Genomic DNA, 25,588 nt, shown 5'->3' on the forward strand with positions numbered 1-25,588 from the left:
TACTATCTACAGCAATAAGGAATCTCGACTCCAATTCTAGAATGAAATAATGTCACTGGAAACCTTCAAAATGAGGAAGCCTTATGATAAAGGAATTAAGAAATTTGTCAGGTGTAGCTGGAGTTTTCTTGTCTGGCCCACAGTCAGGATAAATCTCTCTCACCTGCCAGTCCCACAGCTGCTCAGACCTGACCAAGTAAACACAGAGACTTATATTGCTTTCAAACTGTATGGCCGTGGCAGGCTTCTTCCTAACTGTTCTTATAGCTTAAATTAATCCATTTCTATAAATCTATACCTTGCCACGTGGCTCATGGCTTACCGGCATCTTCATATGCTGTTTGTCATGGTGGCAGCTGGCAGTCTCTCTCTGACTCAGTCTTCCACTTCCCAGCTTTATTCTCCTCCTTGTCCCGCCTACACTTCCTGCCTAGCCAATAGCCAATCAGTGTTTTATTTATTGACTAATTAGCAACACCTTTGCCATACAGAACATCCCACAGCAGTCAGGATTCCCAGAAAGGTCTTGCTGGGGTTTTGTCTACTTCTCTCACTTCTGTGAAATCATATCTGACCTAAGCAACTAGAGAAAGAGTGGGTTTGGTTTTGCTCATGATTTAATGGTAGAGAAGGTGAGATGATTGGTCACACTGTATTTACAGCAGGACTCAGAAAGAGGTGAGTTCTAGAGCTGCTCTCTCTCTCTCTCTCTCTCTCTCTCTCTCTCTCTCTCTCTCTCTCTCTCTCTCTCTCTTTCTGTCTATGTTTTGGTCCCTGTCTCTCTATCTCTCTGTCTCTCTCTTTTTATTCACTTCAGGACCTGAACCTATTCAACAATACCACTCTCACTTGAGGTGAGTGATTCCAAATTACTTAACCAAGTCTAGAAAGCCCCTGGTGCATGTGTTCAAAGGATTCTCATAAGTGATACTAGATCCATCAGGTTTACAATCAGTATTAATAGCCACATGGGGCAGTGATCTGACATGGATTAAGGAGCACAGAAAAGGTGAGAAAAGAAGAAATAAAGGTAGGAAGAGGGAAGAGCTAAGGATGAGTGCATCTCTCATCTTGGAAATCCATATCTTATTTCCCATTTAAGGATCCTGGAAGTGTGGGTTTAATGGAGTGTGTTTAGTTCATAGTCATTTGCCATCAATAGATCAATGTCAGTAGAAAAGCATTTGTAGAAGGGAATTCTGTTTGCTTGTTTTTCTTTTATTGTTTGTTTTGTTTAACTTTGCTCTTCCAGCACATAGGGATGAGACAGGCTAGCATGGGGCACAATTTAGCAGTTTGAGGCTTCACTTTTGTCTGATAACAACAAATTGCACTTCCCAGCCAGAGACCAATATCTCCAACTCTTGTGTACACACAATGTTCTTCTAACATATACCTGAAAACTATTGGCAACATGGACACCCACATACATCAGGTTGCTGTGGGATGGTCTGTATGTTAAATTACTCTGATTGGTCAATAAATAAAACACTGATTGGCCAGTAGCCAGGCAGGAAGCATAGGTGGGACTAACAGAGAGGAGAATTGAGGGTACAGGAAGACAGGGAGAGTCACTGCCAGCCGCCGCCATGACAAGCAGCATGTGGAGATGCCAGTAAGCCACGAGCCACGTGGCAAGGTATAGATTTATGGAAATGGATTAATTTAAGCTATAAGAACAGTTAGGAAGAAGCCTGCCACAGCCATACAGTTTGTAAGCAATGTAAGTCTCTGTGTTTACTTGGTTGGGTCTGAGCGGCTGTTGGACTGGTGGGTGACAGAGATTTGTCTTGACTGTGGGCAAAGCAGGAAAACTCTAGCTACATCAGGTTGCAAATATCTATGCTGCAAACAATGAAAATGATTACTGCCCTTAGAAATACCTTCATAAAACATTTATATTCAAATATGTCACAGAACATTTTTGATACCAAGAAAGATGATCAAATCCAGCCTGGACTAGTTTGGGGACTTGTACAACAAGACAACCTGTGTCCTCAAAGGGAACTTTTATGATGAATATCCTATTTATCAACTTCTTCCTATGTATAATTGTGTGAATATAATCAAAATAAAATACTATGTGGAAAGGTACATGCACAGGAAGTAAATGCATACCTAATCTAAGCCCATTAGTTGAAATAAAGATCAACCAGTGTCAGTTCCCTTCAGCACCTCAACTCCTCCTTCTCTTGAACTCCATGAAAGTGGCTCCAAACAAAAACCAGGGCCCTTGAGCCCCTTTCCTCACGTGGCCCATGGATGCTCTTCACACATATTCCTTCCTGATCTCTACTGTCGCTTTACTTTGAATAAAGTTTCACTGCTTCTTTAAAATCTGTGTGAGCCTTTACCCTAAATCTTTCAATGAAAGGCAAGAGTTTGGAAACACCTGGCTTTGACTCTAACTGCCACAACATCCTGTAACAAAGATACAGAAAGAAATCTCATCAAATGCCAAAGACTAGTTCTTGGATTCCCAAGCTTGCAGAAATGTATTACATTTATTTTCCGTAATTAACACTGTATCTGTACTGTCCTGACACAATACAAAATAGACTAAGACAGAAGAAAATTATGTGTCAGAGACAGAGAATTTTGTCTTATATAGACCTAAGGTTTCAATTTATATAATCCACAAATGCTTTTTAAGAAAGAAGAGAGTAACAGTGCGGAATCTACCTACATACAGTAGGCTGGATCTATCCTCTACTTTGTATGACAATATTCCTGGGGAGGTGGAAACAAAGGTCTACTCATCCCAGGCCAAAGTTCAGGTACAACTGAAGTCCAATTTGGTAAGCCAATGGGATTTATTTATTTACTGTTGTGTTTATTATAGGAATATTGATGAGGTGTTACTTACAGGAGCAGAAATGACTCAAAGACAGCTATGTCACCAGTTAATTCAAAATGAGTAACAGCTCATGATAGCAAGAATCCTGGGGCACCCTTGACAATGTGCAGACAGTACAATGCATTGGAGAGTGTCCTTTTTAGGTAGTCCAGTTGGTCTGAGCCTCTTCAGGACAGCATGGCTGGTCTCAACAGTTTCCAGGCATATCAGCTTATATGAGAATGCCTAGCACAGCTCCTTACAATGTGTATATTCTTGGGGATGGAGGACCCTATTATATCTGGTTTCAGAGACTTCCTGAAGCCTCTAAGTTGTTTACTTCTTTATCTTAATGATCTTTCTTGCCTGATGTGAGATTTCATCCATTCTGAGACTATCCTGCTATTCTGCATCTACAGATTGCCCAGAGTCCAGGGAAGACACCGCGTCCAGTGTTGGATATCTGAGGGAAGAAATCTATGTACACTATGCTCTTATGTCTGTTAACTTCACTCCTCTAAGACAAAATTCTATCTATTCAGCTACAGCTCTGTCAGGCATTCAGGGCAGGAATAAATCTAGATACACCAAGCTCTTTGTAACAAGTACATACACCGGTTACTGGGGAGGAATAATCACTCTTAATTCAGACTTCATATAACACTCATTTATTTACACAGTACGATTACAAGCAATACTCATCCTGTCTCCCAAATGGAAGCAGGAGTACCTCTTTAGGTGTACAGGTGTGGACTCACCAGGTCTGTTCCTCTGGATCTTGGGTCAGCCTTCCTCTGGATATTGGGTCAGCCTTCCTCCCATCAGCCATGTCTGCACTTGGGACAGTATCTCACGCCTCTGGCAGAGGAGAATCAACTCACGCAAGGGCCTGACGAGCTCTGTTGGTCAGGTCTGAGGCTTCATCTTTTATATTCTTTTCTGGCTATGTTTCTAGTCTTATCCCTACTTCCACACATAGCTTATAGCTTATCACTACTCCATTTGTGGTTTACTTATGTCATTCTATTGCTTATCACTCCTGACCAGGGTTGTTCATCCTAGGCCTTACACGTGTTTCTTACACTCTTCATCCATCTGCTTTATTTCTATGGAATGAAATCCTGTCTACATAGTTTCAGTTCCGTCCTGACACTCAGTTTCTTTTTGTCCCCTCATTTACTGCCCTCTCATAGTCCTGCTAACAACTAAGCTCTTATGCTTCCAGCCTCATCTTTGTCCTCTGTTTCTTTATCCTCCATCTCTACTTGCTCTTAACTCCTGGCTCCGATGAACTCTACAAGGCTTTCTGCCTTACTATCTACAAACCCTCTGTGTTATTCCCTTCTCCCTGGTCATGCCATTCTGTCTGCCTCTACAGAAAATGCCTGTGCTGTACCTAGAGTTTTCCTGCCTGGCCCGCCTCAGGACAAATCTCTGTCACCCGCCAGTCCCACAGCCATTCAGACCCAACCAAGTAAACACAGAGACTTATATTGGTTACAAACTGTATGGCCATGGCAGGCTTCTTCCTAGCTGTTCTTACAGCTTAAATTAATCCATTTCCATTCATCTATACCTTGCCACATGGCTCGTGGCTTACCGGCATCTTCTTATGCTGTTTGTCCTCATGGCGGCTGGCAGTGTCTCTCTCTCAGCCTTCCACTTCCCAGAATTCTTCTCTTTGTCCCGCCTATACTTCCTGCCTGGCCAATGGCCAATCAGTGATTTATTTATTGACCAATCAGCAACACATTTGACATACAGACCATTCCACAGCACTGTGTCTTCTTCCCCTTGCCATGTGGTTCTCTCCCTCCTCTGGAATCTTGCTCCACACTACCTTCCACCTTGATATGTAAAAATCTCCTTTGATACAGTCAATTGCTCTGGAGAGCCACTAGGCCTCAAGGCAAAGGGTTGGTCTGAGTTTCATTGCACAACAAACAAAGCTATGCATCTCCAGCCAGCTTGTCTTTGCCTATGTTACCTTATCCAAGTACTGGCCTGAGCAAAGAAGCTCACACACACACATTCTATGGGAATTGTGAATACAAGCAATTCATAACAAGGCACAGCTGAATATTAAGCTATGTGACACCAAATAGTTCATGCTAAATGCTTTCCCACTTGACTCACCCTTGGCCTGGTCAAGTTATAGCTTTAATACACAGCTGGACTCCTTATAACATATTCTTGTGGCTTGCCACATGTATCCTTTTGTTAACACCCTGTGTCTTACCAAGCTTTCCTGTAAGGTGAATGATTTTGATCTGGAGGAAGATACAGTCTCCCTGATGCTTACATAAGGACTCAACTTCTCTCATACCTAAACTTAATGCCACTTCAAGTATGGAGAACATTCTTATTTCCATTATGAGGAAGGAGAAGAATCCAGTTCAAAGGCAGAGAAAATATTGTAACAAAATCATAGATAAATTGCTGCTGTAAAGAAAGAGATGCTTATCAGGGTACAAGAGGCATACAGAACACCAAATAGACAGGACCAGAAAAGAAAATTTCCATGGTATATAATAATTCAAACTTAAATGTACAGAACAAAGAAAGGCTATTAAAAGCTGCAAGGTAAAAACAAACAAACAAAAAACTGAAGTCACTTATAAAGGCAGACCTATTACAATAATACCTACTTTTCAATTCAGACTCTGAAAAGAAGTGTCTGGGCAAATGTTCTACAAACTCTGAAAAGCACAGATGTCATGCTAGACAGCTATTCCCAGCAAAAATATCAATCACAATCTACAGAGATAGAAAACATTTCATGATAAAAACACATTTTAACTATTTCTCTCTACTCATGCAGTTCTACAGAAGACACTATGAGAAAACCTTAAATTTGAAGGGTTAATACACCAAAAAGGAAACAAGAAATAAATAATCCAGGAACAGTTAATCAAAAGATGGGGGAAAATCCAATGTAACAAAATAACAGGAATTAATAAATACATTTTGACAATGACTGTCAATATTAATGGTCTCTGAAAGGACCAAGCAGATGCCATAACAAGCTGCTCAGTCTTCTCTCAGAGATCAGGCCTCAATTTCAGTTTCCTGAGACTTGAGCAAGCAGTTTCTGGGAGGGCTATGAACAAAAGACATAGTCCTTGAAGTAGCTCCCTTTCTGCACGTACTCTGACTGCTCAAAGTTCAGCCAGATGTTTACTCTCTGGGGCCCCTCACCAACTTAGAGTTATGTGCAGTACGTCCTTGGCCAGCCAGCCCCCATGGTGGCTCAAGGACAAAGCCTGGGACTTGTGCTGGACTGCCCCCAAAGTAATAAATTGTAACCACCAACCAGTAAATTCAAAGGTTACATACCCTCACCCAATTAAAAGAGAACAGAGATAAAAATAAACCAATCCGAGTTGCACCCGTGCAAAACTCCCCCAACCCCCCTGAAGAGCTTGTGGATTTTGCCTTTAAAAAACTAGCCACACAAAGAAAAAGCAAGTTCCTCCTGGCCTCAGGTTTACTAGGAGTGAGTGCTTTGGATAGAGCTTCCCTGCCTGCGGCTTGTAAACAAACAGAAATAAACCATGCTGTTGCATTCTGAACCTAAGGTCTGTGGTGAAGTCTTTGGGGTCCCAATCTGGGCACAACAGTCTCTATTCCTCCAATAAAAAGAGACAGACTAACATTATTTTAGAAGTCAAGATCTATCTTTCTGCTGCATACAAGAAACATATTCCAACATCAATGACAGACATCAATTTGGGATAGAAAAATGGAAAGATATATTCTAAGTAAATGGAACCAAGAAGCAAGCAGGGAAGAGTAGCTACTTTAATATTAGATAAAACAGACTTTGACCCAAAACTAATCAGAAGTAAAAGGAAGAATACTGCATAATCATTAAAGGAAAACAAAGCAACAAGAAAATACTGCAAGTCTTAACGTGTGTACTAGACATAATGATATTCTATTTCATAAAAGAAACACCACTTCAGGTAAAATCATATTTTGAGCTTAGCACAGTGATAGTGAGTGTCTTCAATATGCCAGTCTCACTGATAGACAAGTCATCAAAACAAAACAAAAATAAATAAACAAAAACAGAGAAACTTGGGAGTAAAATAGCCTTATAAATCAAATGGACCTAACAGACATCTATAGAACATTACATCCAAACACTAAAGAATATACTTTTTTCTCAAAAGTTCTTGGAATTTTCTCCAAAATTTACCACATATTGGAATACAAAACAAGTATTATCAGATAGAGGAAAATTCAAGTAACACATCTATTAAAACTGTATATCAACAATAAAAACAACAGGAAGTGTACAAACTCATGGAAGCTAATCTACTCTCTATTGAATGAAAACTGGATAAAAACAAAAATCAAGAAGGAAATTAAACATTTTTTAGAATAGAATTAAAATAAAAATACAGTATAACAAAATCCATGAGAAACAATGAATGCAGGTCTAAGAGCCAAGTTCATACCAGTAAGTATGTCAAAAACTGGAAAGGTATCATATTAATAATTTGAAAGCTCTAGAAAAGCAAACAAGGATAAATAATACTCAAAAGGGGTAGACAGGAAGAAATAATCAAAGTCAGGATTGAACTCAATGAAACAGATGCAATAAAAGCATTATAGAAAATCAATAAAAGTAAAATAGACACAGTAATTAAAAATCTCCCAACCCCCAATAATCCCAGGGTCATATCAGTACAGAATATTACCAGATCTCCAAAGAAGAGCTATCATTAATACTCCTCACATAATTCTGCAAAGTAGAAAATCAAAAAACATCTCTTAATCTTTTTTATGAATCCATTGTTAAATAAATATCAAGACCAACAAAGAGTCAATTGGAAAGGAAATTTACTGTCCAAAACCCTTTATGAACACAGTTTAAAAAATTCTCCACATAAGACTTGGAAGCACAATCCAAAAACACATAAAAAAGATTACTGACCAAGGTCAAGTTTGCTTCAACCCAGAGATGTATGAATTGTTTAACATATGTAAATCAATAAACAGAATCCACCACATGAACAGACTAAAAGATAAAAATCACATGATCATCTCATTATATTCAGAAAAGACCTTGGACAAAATCCAACGTCCCTTCATGATAGAAGGTCTGGAAAGACTACAAAACAAGAGATGTCACAGAATAATAGCACAATTTACAGAATCAGAATAAAAGGACAGAAACTCAAAGCATTCCCACTAAATTTAAGAACAGACAAGGATGTCAATTCTCTCCATACCTAGTCAATATAGTACATCAAGTCTTAGCTAGAGAAATATAAAAACTGAAGGAAATAAAGGAGAAACAGATAGAAAAAGAAGTAAAAGTATCCTTACAACAGATAATAAGACTTTAAAAACAAAAGAGCCTAAAGATTCTACCAAGAAAGTTTTTGAGCTCATAAATATACTCATCAAAGTATCATTTTATACAATGAACACACAAAATCCAAGAACCTTCAAATGATGAAGAGTCTGAGAAAGAAATCTGGATTTATGCTGAGGTCTTTGATCCATTCAGGGTTGAATTTTGTTCAGGGTGATAAGTATAGTTCTACTTGCATTCTTTTCCATGCAGACAGTTCAACAGACACCAAATATTTAACATGCTATCTTTTTATCAATGTGTTTTTCTGTAACACACATTTTCCAGTGTGTGTTTCTATAACTAACACACACACAGAGAGAGAGAGAGAGAGAGAGAGAGAGAGAGAGAGAGAGAGAGAGAGAGAGACAGACAGACAAAGAGACAGAGACAGAGAGAGAGCATTTTGATGATGTTGAGCAGGTAGGTAGATGGGGAGGATCTGGGAAGAGTTGGGAAGGGAAAAGACTATGAAAAAGATTTACTGTATGAAATATTGTTTTTAAAAGCCAATAAGTACCAAATTTTAAAAGGAATCAGGGAAGTGGCAACACGACAGCAAAGGCACATGCGGCAGAGCAGCAGTGACATGTAGACATCAGAGGGCAAGATGAACCTGGCCAGGCTGCAGGCTTCCTGAGGGGCAGATAAACAGTGTAAGGACAGTGGTCTCAACCGGAAACAGCAGGATGGCAGCAGTGGAGAAGATGATTAGGTATCAAAGGCGTAGGGAGCTAGAGGAGAGAAACCGCAGGTTCTGGGCAGAGGAAGACTTCCTGAGGGCTGGTGAGCTCTCGGAGCCAAGGTTCTCAGGTGTCCTAAACCTACAGTTGTTAACACTGGCTGCTGTCAAAGACTGAAAACTCCCAAATCTAATCTCTCCATGAAGCTATAATTCCAGGCCAAGTGAATGCTGAGTTCCTAAGCCTTCAAGAGTTGTAACAGTTGGAAGGCAAAGGGTATGAATGGCATAGATCTGTCTACACAAGAGCTATAGAGCCCTGATGCCCAAGACTTGAAAGAAAATGGCAGTATAAGAGGGCATGATTTGTAGCTGCACCTGCCTGCCTGCTACATTCTCTATGTCAAAATCTGAGGGCACAAGAGCTAACAAAGATCAGCTTTTGAAAACCTTCTCTTATGCCTCTGTACCCATCCAGGTGAAGCATGTGATCCTAACACACTGGATGAATACACTCCAAGAACATGATCCTGTTTGCAGATCAGCTGGGGTGAACTCACCACCATCAACTGCCTGGCAACATTTGTTTTGTGTCTCAAATTACATTAGACATCAGAGATTCCTCACTCACCTTGACGGAAAAACACCAGGATAATGGATATCTCAGGTCCCTGATGTTACTAACACTAAGAGCTTTGCCACAGTTGACAAGGCTTCCAGAGTGTTAATACTTAAGGCCACTATACCTGCTGGGTTTATGAATAAATACCATACGTAGTGCAGAAATGCTAAGGAATCATTAACTTAATCACTAAAGGAAAGCTGCTTAGCCTTTGTCCAGAGGGCAGTCAATACTCATTAATCATTCATTAGATATGAAAGTGAGTGATGAAATTCTCAGATTTTTTTGGGGGGAGTGGCTGGAAGACCTATTAACTACTATTGATTGAGAGAATTCTTTAATAAATTCTTTTTTATTTTTTCTTTATTTTTTTATTAAGAAAAAATTTTAATTCATTTTTACATACCAATCAAAGATCCCACTCTTACCTGCTCCTGCCCCTGCACCAACCCACTCCCCACTCCCTCCCACAAGAAGGCAAGGGCTCCCATGGGAAGGAACATCCAGTTCAGGCAACTCCAATCCCTTCACCCTGCCTCAAGGCAGCAAGAGGTGTCCCATCATAGGTAGTGGGCTCCAAAAACCCCACTCATGCACCAGGGATAGATTCTGATCCTACAGCCACCACCACCCACAAGCAGATCAGGCTATACAACTGTCTTGCAATGCAGAAGGCCTTGCCCAGTCCCATGCAGGCTCCACAACCATTAATCCAACTTTCATAAGTTCCCACTAGTTTGATTTGTTCCTCTCTGCAGGTTTCCCTACCATGATCTTGATGCACTTGCTCATAGAATCCCTCTGAAGAATCTTAAATGGCCGAAAGACATTTAAGGAATTGCTCAGTATCCTTAGTCATCAGGGAGATGCAAACAAAACAACTCTGAGATACCTTCTTACACCTGTGAGAATGGCTCAGATCAAAAGAACTGCAGACAGTTTATGTTGGAGAGGATGTCGAGCAAGGGGAACACTCCTCCACTGTTGGTGGGTTGCAAACTGGTACACTCCCTTTGGAAACCAATGCGGCATTTTTTCAAAAAATTGGGAATCAATCTTCCTCAAGAGCCATCTATACAACTCTTTGGTATATACCCAAGGTATGCTCAATCATACCACAGGGACACATGCTTAACTATGTTCATAGCAGCATTATTCATAATAGCCAGAACCTGGAAATGACCTAGATGCCCCTCAACTGAAGAATTAATTAAATATATGTGGTACATACACACAATGGTGTACTACTTAGTAGAGAAAAACAATGACATCATGAAACTTGCATGCTTTAGTAAATTCTTTTTTCTTTTTTCTTTTTTTTTTTTTTTTTTTTTTTTGGTTTTTCGAGACAGGGTTTCTCTGTGTAGCATTTCACCTTTCCTGGAACTCACTTCGTAGCCCAGGCTGGCCTCGAACTCACAGAGATCCACCTGGCTCTGCCTCCTGAGTTCTGGGATTAAAGGCGTGCGCCACCACCGCCCAGCTTAAACCAAGAGTAACTGCAGTACATAGCTTTTACTACCCAGGAAACATTCAGTTCTTGATGGCAATAGTCACCTACTGAAATTTCCTCCTTCCAACTCCACCCTTAGTAGAGAAGATGGAGAAGTGTCATGGTAGCTCACACTTGCCTTTTCAGATGTTACCTTTATTCAGAGGAATGTGATTCTCCATGACCCACAAATAAGGCTGTTGGACATGAAGGGTGAAGTTTAGAACATCTACCTATGAAGACATGGAAGGAAAACAACTGAGCACAACAGACCTTTGATTTTCATGGTAACTAAAGTGTTTACAGTTAGGAGACAATCCAATCTACTAGTTGGGGAAATCGAAAGCTAAGAACATGGGAGGAGGCCTCACTTTTGCAATCCACCTCTCTGAGGAATAGGAGAGTGCAAGGCATCCAAGATTGCTCAACTTGAAGAGAAATGAAATGACTCTGACCAATGTCATTCTTCCCATCTTTAAAAATACTTCATGTTCTTGGCATTTGAGAGATGGCAACACCCCTGTCCAATCTCTGAGAGATTTTTCTTCTTACTCAAGTGAACTAGCCCTGTTCCTTTCCTTTCAGACAAACTAGGATCTGGACACTGCTGAAGAAATTTCCCAGGTGAGTCCTATGCCTGCTATGTAGAGTTGAGAGCTCTGTGGAACCCACAAGGTCACAGGGGAAATCAGTGCTGCTTTTTCAGAGGAGAGTGGAGGGAGCAGGGCTGGTGCCAGCTGCTCTCAGTGCAGGGAACCCACAGCAGCTATGTTCTGATGTTTTGCTAGAGGAGATGGCAGACATCTTTAGTCCACCCTTACTGGGGCCTGAGTCAATAAAAGTACATTTTGATTATGGCATAAAAAAGTAACTTTATATATAAATATAAGCATATAGAAAGTGAAGAGAAGGCTTTATTTATCTTTGCTGGAGACGCTGAAGGAACTTGTTGGCTTGTTGAATGACTGGGTAAACAATAGGATACTGACATCAAATAATTATTGTTAAATAGTATTTAGTGAAAACATATCAGGACATGGAGATTCACTCTAGTATTTCAATATTGTACAGCATGTGAAACAATGGACATGCATAGTACAAAGCACTACAGATTCAGTTATTCAAGTACATCCATTTTTAATCATCCACATACATACTTGTCATTATTTTTTACATCAGCAGTATCTAAATCGCAGTGAGTTAGTTTCTGTCACCTTGAAAGTTATTGGTTTTCTGTAGTTTTAGATTGTTTGACTTGTTTATAATTTTCTCTGGAAGATGTAGAGGGGCTCAAGGGGAGTTAATTAGAAATATAATTAGAAATATATCTCTGTTGCCTATTTTTATAATATTTTAAAGGCTTTCCATGTACCCTTTAGAATTCTTAATGTGTACTTGAACAGACTATTTTAGAAGTTGATTAGAAGTTGATTTAGAAGTTCAGACAAGTCCATATGTAAGGATATCTCTCTTGGTGTATCATTTATGTTCCTCAAACATTCTAAATTTTTTGCAGATGTTTATAACATTAATATAGTAATTGAGAAATATACTGCTGAATATATTGAAATATTGTCGGTTTTATTAAATTCATAGATGACTATGCTCTTTCACATACATATGAAGAAGATATGTGTGCATTTGCACCTTTGGAACAAAATATGTTCCATGTTGCTACTTATTATGGTCCTATCAAGAAACATAAAATACTAAGAAATACCATACACTATTATTGGTATATAAATCCAACATTTAAACTATTATCTTATTCTAAAAAGATATCTGGTGGGGTTTTTTTTCAACTTGACTCAAGATCTAATTATCTGGGCTGAAATACCCGAGTTGAGAAAATGCTTCCTTCAAAATTGCCTAAAAGAAATGGTGTAGGGCATATTCTTGATTAATGATTTATGTGAGTGTGTAACCCATTGGGGCCAGTGTCACTCATTGCAGGTGGTCCTCACTGCTGAGCAAGCCATGAGGATCAAATGAAAAATCACTCTTCCTGATGGCTTCTGCTACAGTTCCAGCCTCGAGGTTCCAACCTTGAGTTCCTGCTCTAACTTCTTTCAATAAAGGAGTGTGATGTGGAAGTATAAAATGATATGAACCCTTTCTTCCCAAATTGTTTTTGGTAATGGTGTTTTATTCCAGCAATATAACCTGTAACTAAGACAGAAATTGGGACTGGGTTTGTGGGATATTATTGTGACACACCTGACTGTGTTTTAGGAATGATTATGAAAGAACTTTGTAGCTTTGGGACATAAAAGCAAATGAGTGTTTAGAGAAAATGAACTATTTTGGAAAGTTACAAGATAATGCAGAGGGCAGTGCAGATGACTGAGGCTGGGCTTGGAAATTTCAGAAGAAAGCTTGAGAGTCAGATAAAGAATCTACTGAGGTCACTCAATATTTTGAATTACAAATCTGTGATTCTGGTGAGCTAGGACTCAGAAACTGGATGAGATTGAGAAAAAACCGGAGTTGTTGAGGTTTAACCTGGGAAGTGTCTTCTCTTTGTCAGCACACAGAAGTGGAAGCTATGGCCCGGAGGGGGACAAGGCTGTCCCTTGTGCTGACAACCAAACTCTGTAAGGTGAAAGACTCACCCAGTTGGTACTGGTTTTGGAGGTATGAGAGGGTCATAGGGAATAGCTGAGGCTTGTCACTGTGAAAGGCTATGAAAGGCTATTAATGAAGACACAACCCAGGTCAATGGTCACCCCAGAATTTTTGAGATGTGAGTACATTGGGGTGCCACCAAGAATAGCAGCAGGTGTCAAGGGAGGTAGCTAAAGCACAGCAGAACCACTATGAGTACTTGGATGGGAGAGCAAGAGATAGGGAGATGCCAAGGCCCTTTGCAGACCAGAGAATCTTTTGTATTCTTTAATTTTGATTTTGCTTTGTTGTGAATATAATTATGACCATGTTTTCCCCTCTTGGGATAACAAGGTTGGTAACTCATTTTTTATTTTGTAAGAGCTCACTGTTGAGATACTTTAAATTTTTAAAAACTTTGGAATTCTAGAGACTTTAGATATTTTTGAGAGCTTTGAAATTTGGAAGAGAACTTGGGTGTTATAAAGAGACTGAAAATTTAAAGTGTTTAGCTTTTTAGCAGTGAGGATGAACACATATTGATATCCAGAATCTAGGGGCATAGATGGCATTGATGCATGTATGCTATGTTATATAATACTAGAAATTCTACTGAGGTTAGGATGATTAGTCCAAATTCAAAAGGAACAACATTTTAAAAACAAAATGAATAATCTCATAAAAATGGAACCCATCAAATTACTCAAAGGCTCTGTCATCACATATCTGGTTGTATTTTAAATAGTTGTGTTTTCAGAAATACCAACTCAAATAAAAGCTTTCTGTTTTAATTTTCTGTGGGATCTGGAGATTAGTATTGTACAGAAATTAGAATGCTGCTCTGAAGAAGGGAGTTTTACTGTTGAGAATCAGTTTTAATCTCCCTCTTGAATATCTAAATGATCTATTTTTTTATGTCTTATGGTTTACAGAGTATGTCTTTTTCTTAAATTCTTCACCTTCCCTATCATGTGTCCTTGTGTGAATATTCTATTCACCCTTGGTTTTCTTTGAGCATGGATGATGTTCAATTTTTCTCAAAAAAAGGAAGCAGTTTACAGCCCTAGAAATTTAGTACCCAACTAAACTGATGTCCATACAGGCATAATTCCCAAACTGAGATGACAAACATTAAATCAGAATGTTTGACTTAATACATTCTCTGAAGACCATCAAGGGAGTATATAAAATGTCAGTGAGGTACAAAGCAGGATGCTTGGTCCACTGGGGAATTTTGAGAATTTCCAGAAAGCCAAATTTTGTTGTTTCTAATTTTCTAATTTTTGTAACTAATAAAGTTCCTTACAAATTTCTATGATGGGAGTTGAAAGACCTATGGACATAATAATAAATTTAATTCTACTCATATTTGGCAGCATAAAATTAGGAGGTTCTCCACTAGGAACTATGAGGAGTCTAGTCGCAGGTTTCCAGTCTCAGTAAAGGTGTCAGGTATGGGTTTCCACTCATACTGGCCTTAGGTCAAATCACAAAATAGATGGTTAACCCACAACATTTATGGCACTGTTGCACTGTTGAGCATGTTGCCAGACGGGTTGTTACTCTACCTGCAGGAAGGTTAATGATTATTTTACTCCTCCAGTACTGTGCCTAGTACTTCCTAGATTTGGAAAATCTAGTCAGTAGGGAATGAGGCTTCCAAGTGAGTATCAAGTTCATTTCTCTGTAGCACGAATCTTAAAAGTTCTTAATAAAAACAAACCTGAGGCCAATTATTGGGGTGAAAGCTGGAAGATCAGAGAAGCAGAACAAGCCACAACTACCTCATCTTGCCAGTTCCTCAGCTGATCCTGTTTCCTCAGACTGGAAGCCTCTGAGTCCTCATCCAGAATGGGTCTCAGCTGAACTGTTGCTCAAAAGCCTAAAAGTTTAACCAGCCAAATGCTTCTAGTTTCTGGTCTCCATGCCTTATATATCTTTCTGTTTTTGCCATCACTCCCTGGGATTAAAGGCTCACTTCTTGGGATTAAAAACATGTGTCACCATGCCTGGCAATTTCCAATGTGGCCTTGAACTCACAGAGATCCAGAGGGATTTCTGCCTCTGGAATGCTAGGATTAAAGGTGTGAGTGCCACCATTTTCTAGTCTTTGTATCTAGTGGCTGTTCTGTCTCTGACCCCAGATAAATTTATTAGGGTGCACAATATTTTGGGGAACACAATACCACCACATTTCTCCATGTTCTGTGACTCAAGGATGTGGTATCTTCTGCAATAGAATCTTACCATAAAGTTCTGGAGTGTACCCAAGGGCAATGTCAGTTGGGAGTCTATGAGAACTGACTGGTCAATAACTTCAAGAGAGCAAATTCATTCCTACCACTGAGCTTTTTGTTAAACTGAGGTGTCTAGTAGAAATACTGTTGATATATTCTGGAATAACTTCATGTAAATTTTTGATTGATTTGTATTTAGAGAGAAAGATAAATGATAGATAGATAGATAGATAGATAGATAGATAGATAGATAGATAGATACATACATACATACATACATACATACATACATAGATACATAGATACATAGATGGATGGATGGATGGGTGGATGGATGGATGGATGGATGGATGGATGGATGGATGGAAGGATGGATGGATGGATGGATGGATGGATTGATGTAAGGATGGCTAGATAGTGTATATGTAAGTTTCTACAGCAATAGGTTTCCATCTTAGTTCTAGAATTATAAATTAGTGATAGTAACTCCTTTGTCTACATCTTCTACTACCATACATTCCCATTACCAACATTATTTAATTCTTAAGTTTTCAAAGTTTATGAAAAGTAGACAGACAACAAAATGTTAAAATGGCCTTCCAAGCAATGAAAAAGAAAATAGACATACCATAAACCTTGACAATAAGAGTATGTTTTGTATATTTTGAAGCATATGATCTCAGGAATAAAAATAAACATAAATGGAAGAGTACAGGTTATTCAAGGACTTCCAATATATTTTAGGAGGAAGGAATATTTTTAATAATATGGAAAACTATTAAAAGATCTAGGTAGGATTTAAGCATGACATGGAAGTAAAAATTGTGTCTCTAAACAAATAGAATCACTAAGTCAACCCTGAAATGACAAAATGAGGAAACTACTGACACAATTCCATCCAATAAATTCTAAAGTGCTGCTCTGAAAAGTATGTAGATGTTTGAGAAATTGACAGTGATATGAGCACAAAGGGCCCAAAGATCTCAATCCAAGGCCAGGAGAGGCAGGATGCTAATGAGGGGTGTTTGAGGCAAAGCCTAGTGGACAAGGGTCAGTGGCTCATCATGGTCATGTGACTTAAGTCATTGCTCATCCAGGTACACTGTAATAGAATGCAGTCCCATTTCCATATAGGTCACTTTAGTATGGGAAAAATCAGAAATCCACAGGCAGATATCCAGGGACAGGCTGGATATAAGAATGGAAATAGAATCCAAGATATTAACACTCATAGCCCAGACTTTAAACACTTCAACAATTACTGATTCCAACTCTTTTCTTCCACCACAATTGCCACTGGCCTAAGTCACCTAACATGGCTAATAGGGAAGAATATCCTAGGCTTGTTTATTAATACAACAAAAGAACAAAAGTTCTACACACATTTTGCACAATGGCACAGCTTGTATTTGACTCTTTTTCTCTCATATGCAATTATGGACATTATCAATAGGAGTCATCTACTCACAAAGGAATATGCTTGTTTGGGGATTGTCTGTAAATGTTTGTAATCATATGTCCATTTTCGTCTTTTAGGATTGTCCATAATTTTAGAGATAATGAGTGAATACAAGACAATTGTTCTTCTAAAAGGATTAGAGGGTCTGAATGACTACCAGTTTAGGACAATCAAGTCCTTACTAAGAAAAAAACTAAATCTAACTGAAGAGATGCAAGAGAATTATGACAGAATTCAGATGGCTGACCTGATGGAGAAAAAAATCCCAAAAGATGCTGGACTGGACCTGCTGATAAATTTGTGTGAAAGCATGAATGATCTTGAAAACCTTGCTAAAAAACTTAAAACAGAGAAGGCAAAAGGTAACATGGGAACACCCTGGGCACTCATCCCTCTCATCCCTCCTCTAACTTTCTGGCTTCCTGCAGCAATCAGAGCTGATGTATCACTATACCACTGTGTGCCTTAGACATTATGGGGATTGAAGCATTTCAGATGTCAAGTTGATTTCAAGAAACCCTTTCTCACAAAGAAATATGGTATATTTCAGGGTAAATTTCTTTTACATTGGAGGTAAGTAAAATAAAAAGCAGTTGTTGAGACAGATTAGATTACCCAACATGGTAGTAAAACCATAAAATAATAAAGTGAGCAATGAAAAAAATCACTTAAAGTATATAAATAGAGTAAATTTAATACTCAATTAACAATCTTACCCATTCATTAATATCTTTTCTGGTAGAAAATGTGATCTAATATTTAATTAGAGCCTGCACTTTAGAGATATGAAGTTTCTCTTTATAAAGTCACTGCGTTTAAAAAATATTGGGTATACTGGTACACAACTCTGACCTGAGAATTTAGCATAAGGAGGCTCAGTCAAGGAGACCTGTGAATATTGGTTAGAAATGGAATGATTGAGGTTTTTTTAAAAAACAACATGAAATCATTATCTTTCTATAAAATTATTAATTAAAACGGAATAAATTATCAATTTAATTTAAAAACAGAAAATAAATAATTCTGAATGAGCTTCAGCCATCTTAACCACTTCCCGGGATTTATTGTGTTTTCTTTATCCCCACAGTTAAGAAGCAAAAGAAAGGAAAAAACAAAACTGCAGTGAAAAAAGGAAAGCAAGAAAAACCCAGTAGTTCCCAATCTCTTTCCACCAATAATGAATCAGACAAGAGCAAACCCTCTGCACAGGTAAGGTGGCTGGTCTCCCACCAAAAAGCTTCTCCCCAGGTTCCTCCCCTTCTTAACTCTTTAGGAAGATTCAGTACTCTATCTATCCAGTCCACGGCTCTAGTGAGAACAGGTTCTAAGTCAACAAATTCATAGGGACCTGTCACTCCTTCAGTGTCAGATGTACAATGTCTTTAACTCCTGCAGTATAACCCCCAGAGATGAAAACATAAAAATCATCATGTGGCTTTTTAAAAGACCATTTACTGAAATAGCAGTTGCTTTGGGATGTGGCTTTTAAAAAGATTAAATTAAATGTGGACTTTGTAATTCTACACTTAATACTATTCTGCCACGTCAGGGATAAGTAGGATGAGATAAACGTAATTTTTCTACTCCTCTATGAGACAACTCTATATGACTTAGTGTTTCTATTGCTTTGAGGAGATGTCGTGAGTACACAGCAACTCTTATTTTAAAAACACATTTAAATGGGGCTTGCTTATATTCAGAGGGTTAGTCCATTATTGTCATAGTAGGAAGCATGTCAGTGTGCAAAGAGACATTGTGCTGGAGAGGTAGTATAGAATTCTACATCTCCACAGGCAGCTGTAAGAGAGTGACACTGGGCCGGGCTTGAGCATCTGAAATCTCAAGGCCCACCCCTCAGTGACACACTTCCTCCAACAAACCACACCAACTCCAACATGAACACATCTGTTAATATTGAGACTCTCTGATGACCAAACATTCAAATCAATGTGTCTGTGGGGATCAATCTTATTCAAACTACCACACTATATGTTCCATCTGTTAAGAATGATGTGTGCACAATGATGCAAATATAATTAAATCCAGTAATAAAACTAAGATGCTTATAGTCCTTGAAATATTATGCTTTACTTAATACTAAAGACATTACTAAGGCTGGAGATAAAAACCATATGGAAAAGTACAACTTAGAATGTACAAAGACTGGGGTTCAATTTCTAACACATGGGAAAATCAATAAGGAAAGACAAACATTTTTCTTTTAGAAAAAGAGAAAACAAACCATAAAAACTGAAGGTGGCAAGAAAATGAAGCTTACCCAGGAACAGACTCAGTTTCTAGAGCCTTCAGGAAGCAACCCACAAAAAGATGAATGTTGTCTCCAGACTCCTCATAAGCCTCCCCCAACACCATCCAGCAGTTCCTCAAATAAGGTACCACTTTCTATTTCCAGTGCTTGCCCTTTCCCAAAGCATGTCTCTGGGCTCACCACAACCTTGGAAAAACATCTCACTGATCCCCTACTGCAAGGATTTTCCTCTTATTATTAAATAGCTTAGTAAGTTATGTAATCATGTATCACAGCCTCTGTGGTATTGAAAAGGTTAAGTATTGATGAAATGATTTCTAATATTGTCAACCAACTTTCTGCTTAGGGTTCAGAAAAGAAAGAGGGGAGACAGACAAGGACTAACACAAGAATGTATCAGTCTCCATTGCCTAGTTTCTTCTCAGACCTTTTCCCTTTGCTGGTGACCCAACTTTAGAGGTTATTTTCACCATTCTATGCTCTTCTTAACAGGTGTTTTGACACATTCTGGTTCTTTGCATGTCCATTCACTGACCAAATATTGTATAACTGTAATGGTCGCTTTTGTAAGTGTCAGTTTCAGACCCTCCCAGGCATACACCAAACTCTCCCAGCCATTCCTCATCAAAGGGAATGGCTTCCTGTTCCCATTTTGATGCTCTTTTAATATAATTACAATAATCATAACCTTATAAGAACTTCTCATCTAATTTCTTAATCATGTACTTAAATATATATATATATATATATATATATATATATATATATATAATATATATATAATCCATTCATCATGCATATATTTGGAGATCCTTACTGCAATGTACACACATCTCCTTATTTTATTGCATGGTACAATTGTGTTGAACACTCTATGTGACCAGCATTTAATCTTTTTAACTGGCAGAGTCCAGTTATTTAGCATGGGAACTCTTTAGCCACATCTAATTAACCATGTTTGTAAATGATGACATCAATATAATTCAAAATGTACACAAGCCTGGAAAATAGGCTACAGTTAGTAATAATTTTAGCGTGAAAGGAATCAGCTTTATAGCAATTGTTGCAGTTTAGAAGAATTTTTACTTTGAACAATCAAAAACAGTAAAAATGGCCATTACAGTTAAACCAACTAACTTACCTTAGCATTTCAAGTTTTATAGTATTTCAATTTTTATACTTCTAAGATTATAAAAGTGTAATGAGGACCCTAACTAGATCTGCTGCCTATGTACAAGTATTTCTCCCATATGTAGAAGTTTTATTTAACTGGATTTATAGTCATTTTAAAGACCTAAATACAGGTTTAAATTAGTCTGGATGGGCTTCAGCCATGCTATTCCACGTTGTCAACTGAGCTACATTCCCATCCACCAAAACCCATCAATGCGGTCCATTTATTTATGGTATTTGTCTCACAATTTCAATCACATCACTTGAAAGTGTGGAGTGTGATCTCTCTGTGGACAATAAGGTTTGAATATTTGATGGATTAGAAAGTCTACCTGAGAAAAAGTACAGGAATAGCCAATTTTAGTAAAAGCTTCATTTCCCACAAAATAACACTAAAAGCTGAACCAGACCAAATAATAGTTGAAGAGTATTGTAAGATACTTTGAGCTAGTATTCTATCCCAGAACAGTGAAAATTAAATACCTGGCTTTTAAGAGAAGTTGTAATATTGATTAGTAAGAGTGGAAGCTAGGTGTAAGAAATACCTAAGTATGTTCTCAAATACTTCCTTCAGCCCAGGAAAAAGCTGACATTATAAAAGTCCTCTTTTGAAAAGAGAAAGTGAAAAGATGCATTTGGTCTTGTTTTAAAAAAACAATAAGTAGTATTAGAGAATATCTCAATCCTATTTTCCTTTAAAACAGAAAAACACAAACATCAAAAAACATAGTACCATAGAGATACAAGTTTCCCAGAAAAAAAATCAGTGTCCAGAATTTTCAGCAACCAGCAACTCCTCAGCTGCAAGTGAACTCCAGATTTTTCCGGAAGTTTCAGCAGCTTCTAACAGCCTCCAGACTTCTCAGAGATCTCTAGGAACATGCTTCACTTTTAAAATGTCTTCAGGCTCTCCAGCACCAACTCACCAGAATTTTCCAATGTCTCCAGCAGCAGACTCCAGCATCCATCTGAACTCTCCAGTGCCTCTAGTACTGTCCAGTGGTGTCCAGGCTCCTCACGTACCTTCAGCAACAGCATCTGGTAATAGCTGGGTCACTCACATGCCTTCAAAAACAGTGTCCAGCTCCCTCAGTACTCCTCACATGGCTCTAATATCAATGTCCAGCAATGCCCAGAATATTCACGTACCTACAGCAGCAGTAGCCAATAGCAAAAAGTCTCCTCACAGTCCTCACGTAATAACATTTACACCTGCCCAAACTCTTAAAAGCCCTTCAGCAACATTGAAAAGCAAAGCCCAGGTCAGAATGATGCCTCTAGCAACAGCATCCAGCAATATTCAGGTTCACTATGCTCTTCCAGAAGCAATACCCAGAAATGACAGCACCACTCAGGTATCTCAAAGAGCAGCATGCAGTGGCATTCAGACTCTTAACTCTGCTACAGTAAGAGCACCTAGGAATGCCAATGTCCCAGATCCATTAGAAACAGGACATGTTTATTTCCAGGCTTCATTGGAATCTCCAGCAACAGCATCTGGTAGTCTCCAGACTTCTCAGGTACTTCTACCAACAACATCCATGAGTCTTCCAGATCCTCAGGTGCCTAGAGCAATATGGACAAACAGTGTCCAGACCACTCAAACACAATCAGAAACAGCATCTAACTTCATTCAGGCTATTCATGCTTCTCTACAGACAGAGTCCAGAAGTGAGTGCACCACTCAAGGGCCTCAAGGAGTATCATATGGTACTGGACAGGCTCTTCCCTGTTCTAAAGTAAAAGCATCAAGGAGGGACCATGCTCCTCAGATGCCTTCAGCAACAGCATCTGAAAGTCTCCTGGCTCCATGTGGATCTCCACCAACACCATCCAGCAGTCTTCCAGTTCCATGTGTGTCTCCAGCGACGGCACTCAGTGATCCCCAGGCTCCTCTGGTGCCTCCAGCAAAGGCAAGCAGCAGTCCATCAAGGGTAAAGCTTCCTTTTCTCACAATATAATGACAGAACTTAGCACAAACTTGGCAGGTTTCTTCATTAATCTATATGCACACATAATCTTTTATGCAAATAATCACTCATTTTTATTGTGTTTAGTTACTGATCCTTCCCTATATTCAACTTTAAAATACTTTGTATGCTCTATTCCATTAAGGAAATACCTGACTCAGTGATCACCTGATCATGCCTATTCTGTAAGGAGTATAGTGAGACACTTGCTTATTTAATTTTACACTTTGAACTTTTTGTCAAGGTATTCTTTTCATATTGTGAACTGCTGAAACAGTTATAATGAAAATGTACTTCCTGAAGTTAGAACACATCGATCAGGAATCAGAGGTAAAGGGGAAAGAGAGCTTAGGGGAACAGGAGAACCCAGGTGGATCAAGAACAGAGAGGGAGAACAAGGAATAGGAGACCATGATAAATGAAAACCACATGAGAATAGGAAGAAGCAAAGTGCTAGAGAGGCCCACAGAAATCCACAAAGATACCCCCACAATAGACTACGGGTAATGGTCGAGAGACAGCCCGAACTGACCTACTGGGTGATGGGATGGCCAAACACCCTAATTGTCGTGCTAGAAACCCCATCCAATGAATGAGGGAAATGGATGCAGAGATCCATGACCAGGCCCTGGGTGGAGCTCCGGGAGTCCAACTGGCAAGAAAGAGGAGGGTTTATATGAGCGAGAATTGTTGAGACCAAGGTGGGATAAAGCACAGAGACAAATAGCCAAACGAATGGAAACACATGAACTATGAATCAATAGCTGAGGAGCCCCCAACTGGATCAAGCCCTCTGGATAAGTGAGACAGTTGATTAGCTTGAACTGTCTGGGAGGCATCCAGGCAGTGGGACTGGGTCCTGTACTCAGTGCATGAGTTGGCTGTTTGAAACCTGGGGCTTATACTGGGACACTTGGCTCAGACTGGGAGGAGGGGACTGGACCTGCCTGGACTGAATCTACCAGGATGAACTCAATACTCAGGGGAGTCTTTGCCCTGGAGAAGATGGGAATGGGTGGTGGGTTAGGGGGAATGTAGGGGGGCAGGAGGGGGGAGAACAAGGGAATTCTTGGCTGATATGTAAAATTAAATTAAATTATAAAATAAAAAAATACATAAAACAAAAATTTTTTTTAAAAAAAGAAGAAAAACCCTACCACCCATAGCGTGAAGTCTGTATGTTTCCAAGTCAAATTTCAGAAAGTGCTACCAGTTATAGCTGCCTCCCTGAGCTGGTACCCAGGTTGGCCATGACTGACAACATGCTTCTTTTCAGCCCTACAGTTTTGCCTCCATTTCATAGTGCTCTTCTGATGCTCAGAAATGGAATGGGATAGTGAGGAAGCAGGTTATCAAAGTAAAATGACTTCAGGACTTTTTCTGGTCCCAGGATTCTCCTCCATGCCTGCTATTATGCAAAAAGAAGAGCTGCTAGCCTAAACCATTCCTGATTAACAATATTTGAGGGCATCTTTCTTTTACAAGAAAGCTATGACGGTTTAGACAAGGTTTTGTAATTGGAATTTTAAAAATGTTCCTAGATAGAAGACTTGACTAGAACATGGAGGCTTTGGGTTCATTCCCCATAACTACAAGTATGATCCATTTATCTACCAGGTATGATTAGTATTAAGTGGAACCACTAAGTAGTGATATAGGTAAATCTCCATTTCTTCCTTTATCTAGGGCAAGGTATGGGAATCATTGTTTAGATATTCTCCACTCTATTCAGTGGAGCTGTGCCTTATGATCTGTCTGAATTATGCATGTTTATCCTGTGTATGTTTTATGTAGACACCAAAGAAGGGAAACTTACCAAAGGAGCCTTCTAAGGTAGAAGGTCACCATCGAGATCCCATACAAGTGATGGTGTTGAAAGTAACAGAACCATTTACTTATGATTTGATTGATGGCAAAAGGATGTTCCATGCCACAGTGGCTACTGAGACTGAATTCTTCAGAGTGAAGGTTTTTGACACAGCCCTAAAGAACAAGTTCATCCCACAAAAGATCATTGCCATATCAGATTATATCGGTGTCAGTGGATTTCTGGAGATATATGGAGCTTCCTGTGTGTCTGATGACGATGTTAACCAAACAATGGATATTCCATATAAACTGAAGAGAACAGCCAATGGAACTCCTAAAATTAAGGATCTTTTCTCTCAAATAAAAGGAACATATGTGAATGGAGAGTTTGTGGTAACTACGGTAAGCCACTATATTATTCGTAGAATGACTTTCCATACTGATATTTTAAGTTTTAACTTGTCACTGTAATTCACTCAACTTACTTAACACAGGAAATAATCACCTTTCATATCAGAAAGAGATGAGTAAGGTTTCCACACTTTGGATATTGGGATAGTCTCTTACCATTCCTCTCCTCAAGGTACCACCATGAGAATTCTTTACAAGGAGATTCATCAATAACCTCTGGAATTTCCTGGCTGAAAATCCATCTAGAGCCACCCTATTCCCAGATATTGTTCATTTTATAGCACACTTTCCTTTTAGATTCTTTTTCTTTGATAGTTTCCTAACCCATCTCATTGGCAACTCAGTAGTGAATAAAGAGTCAAACTCATAGACTAGATACAGTTTGCACTGATGAGAATTAAAAACCAAATAGACAATTCTGCCCTAGAATGAAGCCGTGTCCAACAAGCCAGGATTATTTCTTTAATGTGTCCTCATTATCACATTCTTTACTTTTTATCAAGATCTTTTGACTGAGTGAATACTATTTTAAATAATGAGAGAAAGAGGAGTTAAATAATCTAGTTTAATTTCACAATTTATAACAGGCACAATGAAAGTGAAGAAATTTAAGGAATTCTATGACTTTTGAATGTTTCTTTAAGTGTCGATGTACTAAT

General features: G+C 38.8%; 1 protein-coding gene across 1 annotated transcript; it reads left to right on the top strand.

Moving 5' to 3' along the window:
- Window positions 1–11,450: 11,450 nt before the first annotated feature.
- Window positions 11,451–24,989, top strand: LOC131925700 (interferon-activable protein 203-like). The gene is made up of 6 exons (XM_059281054.1): window positions 11,451–11,621; window positions 17,375–17,659; window positions 18,385–18,506; window positions 19,523–19,690; window positions 22,398–22,673; window positions 24,504–24,989. Exons 2-6 carry the CDS (start codon window positions 17,398–17,400, stop codon window positions 24,987–24,989), a joined length of 1,314 nt encoding a protein of 437 aa, XP_059137037.1. The 5' UTR covers window positions 11,451–11,621; window positions 17,375–17,397.
- Window positions 24,990–25,588: the final 599 nt, after the last annotated feature.

The sequence above is a fragment of the Peromyscus eremicus genome, chromosome 15 (assembly GCF_949786415.1).
Source record: "Peromyscus eremicus chromosome 15, PerEre_H2_v1, whole genome shotgun sequence".
Lineage (NCBI taxonomy): Eukaryota > Metazoa > Chordata > Mammalia > Rodentia > Cricetidae > Peromyscus > Peromyscus eremicus.